The sequence below is a fragment of the Bison bison genome, unplaced genomic scaffold, assembly GCF_000754665.1.
Source record: "Bison bison bison isolate TAMUID 2011002044 unplaced genomic scaffold, Bison_UMD1.0 scf7180017863950, whole genome shotgun sequence".
NCBI lineage: Eukaryota > Metazoa > Chordata > Mammalia > Artiodactyla > Bovidae > Bison > Bison bison.
The window spans coordinates 2,126,373-2,132,792 of NW_011494522.1; the positions used below are offsets into that span (position 1 = coordinate 2,126,373).

Consider the following 6,420-nt stretch of genomic DNA (forward strand, 5'->3'; position numbering starts at 1 on the left):
CATTTCCTTCTCCGATGCATGAAAGTGAAAGTGAAGTTGCTCAGTCGTGTCCGACTCTTCGCGACCCCATGGACTGCAGCCTACCAGGCTCCTCCGTCCATGGGATTTTCCAGGCAAGAGTACTGGAGTGGGGTGCCATTGCCTTCTCCGACTTAGAAGGCTACTGATCCTGTGATGTCAGACCCACTCTCATGGCCTAATTTAACTCTTATTACCTCCTGCTGACTCCATTTCCAGACACCATCAATTGGGAGTTGTGGTTTAATATATGAATTTGAGTGGAACAAGAACATTCAGTCTATAACAGTGGTATAAAAATAACAGTGGTTTTGCTATGAATTTCTAACTTTTTTTTAAAAACAAATATTAGTTTCAGGTTATACCTAAGTAGTGGTTATAATCATTTACCCTTATAGAGTTAAATGCTATAGATGAAGAAATGTAGGTCAGAGCCAGCTAAGTGACTTGACCTAACATCACTTTTCTTAATTACATGGTAGATGTAGTTTCATCTTTAGACTTTCATATATGAAAAGTAAACTAACCACTTTAATAGTTTTGCTATGAAATGAACCATGTTTATATTTAAAACACCAAAACCCTACCAAAAAACAAAAAAATCAAGTCAATGAAAATCTTTGAGTTTTGAAATGTAATTTTGAAGATTCTCCAAGAATCTTCAAGGATTCCTTGTAATCCTGTAGGATTTCCTGGCAAGTATTCTAAATATTGAATTTTCTGATAAATTCAAAGTAGAGCCTGAGTTGTGAATATATGAATCCCATACTGCCATGGATAACTTATTTTTCAAATTTGGATTCGATCTTAGAGATAATCTAAATAAAAAATAATAAACTGAGTTTTGGACTTAACATTTAGATTGCAAAAATGTTAAGATGACATTTTAGAACTCAAGATATAGTTCTGTTGCATCTCTATCACCATCTCCTTCCCACCAAGCTGATTCTCTTCAGAAAAGTACATGCTCGCTAAAATGGAAGGCTGTTCTCTCCTGGACCTTTCCTTTCTACTGAACAGGTCATGAATCAGTTTTCCTTGGCCATACCACTTCATCTAACTTCTTTCTCTCTTGTTTTGTTGCTATTCCTGTTACTTTGCTTGTTAGTTAATTAGTTACTTTGGTTGTTTTGTTTGCTGGGGTATTTTGTATAATCCACTGTGTATGTCTACTATTATATAAACCATAAGTTTGATATATATTTTAGTGTTAATCACCACCAATATTAATATTTTAGTAGATATAATAAAACAAGATGCAGTTGTGTTTTATCTTATTTTATTTTGATCTTACTTAGGATCAGAAGTCTCAGGCATATTTGATAGGATCCATTGGTGTTAGTGGAAAAACCAAGTGGGATGTCTTAGATGGTGTAATTAGACGTCTCTTTAAGGTACGTTGTACAAGATATCCTGATACTAATTTTCAAACGTGTTTCATTTTGGATGTTTCCCTTAGCTTTAATGGCATGTGCATATCTGTTTTTCCTCTCCTGCATTTTAAATATTAAAGGAAGCTTTCTCTTTATGCTGTGTGATATTAATAGTTATTGTAGTACCCAGTTCTAAAATTCATGATAGCTAGTTTCATATCCCCGTGAATTTTACACTGGTAGAAGAGTGGTCCCTCTGTTTTGACTTTGCATCTTTGTGTATACAATTTCAGGAATATGTGTTCAGAATTGATACCTCCGCTAGCCTTGGTCTGAGCTCTGACTGCATTGCCAGCTACTGTATAGGAGACGTGACCAGATCCCATGGCCCAGAAGTGCCTGAGCTGCTGCCGTGTGGGTACCTTGTGGGTGATAATAACGTCATCACTGTGAACCTGAAAGGTAAAAACAAAAATGGAAAAAAACCCCCACAATTTCATTGTTACCAATGTTTCTTTTCTTTTCTTTTTTTTTTTTTGCAGTTTCACTTCAAATTTTCATATTTGAAAAGTAGGCTAACTACTTTAATACTTTGGGTATGAGATGAGCCATATTTATATTAAAAACACAAAAATCCAACTAAAAACAAAAATCAAGTAAATTAAAGTCTTTGAGTTTTGAGATGTAATTTTGAAGATTCTCAAGGACTCATAAAGGAAGTGACTTGTCAAATTTCAAATTTCTAGGTTTTCTACATTATCCTCTTTGATTTAGGGGAAATTTCTAAAAGTTTATTGCATAGTCTAAGGTAATATATTCATCCCTATACCTTCAATTTTAAAATATATATGCTCAGCAAGGGCTTCCCTGGTAGCTTAGATGGTAAAAAATCTGCCTGCAATGCAGGAGGCCCAAGTTTGATCCCTGGGTTGGGAAGATCCCTTGGAGAAGGGAATAGCTACCCAGTCAAGTGATCTTTCCTGGAGAATCCCATGGACAGAGGAGCCTGGCAGGGTACAATCCATGGGGTCACAAAGAGTTGGACGCAGTGAAGAGACTAAGCACATATTCAGTGAATACCCACTGGGGATAGAGAATGGAAGTTAAGAATCAGGGATGAGAAATTCTTTTGCTTTGAATAATGTGATTATTTCTAGGTAAATGGAATATCTCAGGTATCCTTGTCTCCATAATTTCTTGTTCACATATGTTGATGAGTTCAGAACATATCTAGGTAACTATGGATTAATAGAGGGATTTGTCAATATTTGATTTTATGATTAAGATAGTTGAGATACTGTTGCTCTCCTTAATTCCTTGCCAAATATCACAATATATATTCTTCAAAAGCTTAAGTGATGGTATAGCAGGGATGTATAATGAGAGCTAGAAGGAAGTACAGAGAAGGAGAAAAGAGGAGGAAAAAGAGAAGAACACAAATTTTTATATTTATGCTTAACAAAATTACCACCTTCAAAGAGAAGAATAATTCTTGATAGCATTCATAGTAATGCTTCCATTTCTCTGTGGAAACATAAGCGGGAAGCATGAAGTAGACAGGGGAGAGAGTCTCAGGAAAGCAACTGGCTTGCTTTCATTCCTGTGTTCACTCTGCCTTATTTCTCATGTATTCTGTCTTAAAATAGCAACACATGTTTGTGAGACAGAAATGTCAAGGAAAGTCTCTTGCAAGGAGTGTTATTCCTACGGCTAACAAAGCCCAGGTGCCAGTTGACACTGTGTTTTAAATTCTAGCTTATGTAGAACCATAAGCCATTCTCTTCCCTTTGTTTCTCCCTTTAGGGGTAGAAGAAAACAGTTTGGACAGTTTTGTTTTTGATACTCTGATTCCTAAACCAATTACCCAAAGATACTTTAACTTGTTGATGGAGCATCACAGAATTATACTCTCAGGACCTAGTGGTACTGGAAAGACTTATTTAGCACACAAACTTGCTGAATATGTAATAACCAAATCTGGGAGGAAAAAAACAGAGGATGCAATCGCCACTTTTAATGTGGATCACAAGTCTAGTAAGGTAAGTCACAGACTCCTAAGACAACCGCTGCCATTTATCCGTAATTGTATTACTCAACTAAGCATTAAGATTACATGAAACTTCCATGTTGTGCCTGGAAACGTGTCTATCTCATTGGCTAAGGCTGGAATCTGGAGGATGAATAAATCCTATTTGTGAATTTGAATAAGACTGCTCAGTGGCATTCAGTTATCTAGTACTTCATAAGCATTGGGAATTGACAGCAGAAAAGAACAAGGTCTCTATTGTCTAATTTCTCTTAGACATCCATTTAGGAAATGTTAGAGCAAAAAGAGATCCAAGTAAATAATATGGAAGCAAGAGGCTAGAACTCTTCCTGGAGGAATCAGAGCTTTCAAAAGTCAGTATCTGGTCTGGGTCATAATAAATAAGGAATTAACTGGAATATTGTAATAATGGAGATTTGGGTATGATTAATATATTCTAAGCAGAAATTCTGGGAGCAGAAAATTGTTTACATCATATTTCTATAAGATTTCTGTGTAGGAAACTTAGGAAATTGAATAGTATTCCATTTCACCATCACCTAAGTTCTCAGTCAGTTCATTTCAGTTCAGTTGCTCAGTTGTGTCTGATTCTTTGCAATCCCATGGACTGCAGCACTGCCAGGCTTCCCTGTCCATCACCAACTCCTGGAGTTTACTCAAATTCATGTCCATTGAGTCGGTGATGCCATCCAACCATCCCATCCTCTGTCGTCCCCTTCTCCTCCTGCCTTCAATCTTTCCCAGCATCAGGGTCTTTTCCAGTAAGTCAGTTATTTGCATTAGGTGGTCAAAGTATTGGAATTTCAGCTTTAGCATCAGTCCTTCCAACGAATATTCAGGACTGATTTCCTTTAGAATGGACTGGTTGGATCTCCTTGCTGTCCAACGGACTCTCAAGAGTCTTCTCCAACACCACAGTTCAAAAGCATTAATTCCTCAGCACTCAGCTTTCTTTATGGTCCAACTCTCACATCCATACATGACTACTGGAAAAACCATAGCTTTGACTAGATGGACCTTTGTTGACAAAGTAATGTCTCTGCTTTTTAATATGCTGTCTAGGTTGGTCATAACTTTTCTTCCAAGGAGCAAGCATATTTTAATTTTTCTGGCTGAAGTCATCATCTGCAGTGATTTTAGAGCCCCAAAATATAAAGTCTGTCACTGTTTCCATTGTTTTCCCATGTATTTGCCATGAAGTGATGGGACTGGATGCCATGATCTTAGGTTTCTGAATGTTGACTTTTCAATCTCCTATTTCGCTTTCATCAAGAGGCTCTTTAGTTCTTCTTCCCTTTCTGCCTTAAGGGTAGTGTCATCTGCATATCCGAGGTTATTGATATGTCTTCCATCAATCTTGATTCTAGCTTGTGCTTCATCCAGCCTGGCATTTCACATGATGTACTTTGCATATAAGTTAAATAAGCAGGATGACAGTACATAGCCTTGACATACTCTTTTCCCGATTTGGAACCAGTCTGTTGTTCCATGTCCATTTCTAACTGTTGCTTCTTGACCTGCATACACATTTCTCAGGAGGCAGGTCAGGTGGTCTGGTATTCCCATCTCTTGAAGAATTTTCCAGAGTTTGCTGTGATCCACACAGTCAAAGGCTTTGGCATAGTCAATAAAACAGAAGTAAATGTTTTTTTCTGGGACTCTCTTGCTTTTTTGATGATCCAGTGGATGTTGGGAATTTGATCTCTTGTTCCTCTGCCTTTTCTAAATCCAGCTTGAACATCTGGAAGTTCACGGTTCGTGTCCTGTTGAAGCCTGGATGGGAGAATTTTGAGCATCACTTTGCTAGTGTGTGAGATGAGTCTATACTAAGGTCTAGCATACCAGAATTATCATCCTGAACACTCTCAGCTCTCAAATAGCCGTGAGGGATATAAAACGCAGCCAGTACTTTCATATACTCCAAGCAGTCAACAATTTTAAAAAGAAAATAGTTGATGCATCACATACCGCTAACACAGGGCTACTTTTACTGATAGTTAATCTAACTACATTCTCAGTCAGTGCAGCCTGAGGCTCTCTTAGGAAACTACATTTGTTATTAGCAATACCTCGAGGTTACCCAGATGACACTGGGTCACTGTGACTTTTTTCAAAAATGACCTGGTTAAATGATCTAAACTGACCCAGTCTCACAGTAACCTCCCTCCTACAAATATTTAGAAAATAAACACGACTCCCCAAAGCAGCCCCAAACCACTAAATTCTTGAAAGATGTTTAATTTAGTGAACAAAAATGCCTTAAAGGAATAGTTCATTAAGTTCATGACACCAGCCAACTGTGGAACCTAGGGCTGATTCTTTAATTTCTTTGTGCCTCAGTTTTCCCAGCCATAAAATGGGGAAAATAGTGAAGTTGTGTTAAGGACTAAAGGAGTGACTCTGTGTGTGTGAGAGAGAGAGAGAGAAATAGAAGCCAGGAAGAGAGAGAATAGTGCACATAGCAAGCACTGTCTAAGGGTTGCCCACAGTTACTAATTATAGCTCTTGGCTGCAATGAGGATTTCTTATACAAATACACTCAGACCCATACAGACCACCCACCCCTGTGACACACACAGACCTTTGTTCAAATTGTCTTATATGTATTTTTCAAGGAGAGCAGAGTTGTGTATAATGCAGGATATTATCTCCTCATGTTGACTCAATAAAGCACATGAATTCTGACTACGTCCTTGGAATTCAGCACTATTCAGATTGTTGATGAACCAAATATTCTCATTTTAAGTAGAGAGAGACATGGCACCTGAGACAGAATATTAAACTCTTCTCTAAGTAAAAGCAGAAGACACAGTTGCTTGTTTGCCTCAGCCTACATGTTTAATGCCTCCAATGAATTCTGGGTCTCCTCATCAGTTCAGTTCAGTTCAGTTCAGTCGCTCAGTCGTGTCCGACTCTTTGCAACCCCATGAACTGCAGCACGCCAGGCCTCCCTGTCTATCACCAACTCCCGGAGTTCAACCA

The 6,420-nt window shown here is 38.0% G+C and overlaps 1 protein-coding gene across 4 annotated transcripts in view; it reads left to right on the plus strand.

Moving 5' to 3' along the window:
• The window catches only part of NAV3 (neuron navigator 3), an 898,556-nt gene that overhangs the window by 868,513 nt on the left and 23,623 nt on the right, over positions 1–6,420 (plus strand). For all 4 annotated transcript variants that reach the window (XM_010833878.1, XM_010833876.1, XM_010833879.1 and 1 more), the window contains 3 exons: positions 1,317–1,412; positions 1,685–1,853; positions 3,195–3,430. In XM_010833878.1, the coding sequence (XP_010832180.1) occupies positions 1,317–1,412; positions 1,685–1,853; positions 3,195–3,430 (501 nt within the window). The remainder of the gene's footprint in view (positions 1–1,316; positions 1,413–1,684; positions 1,854–3,194; positions 3,431–6,420) is intronic.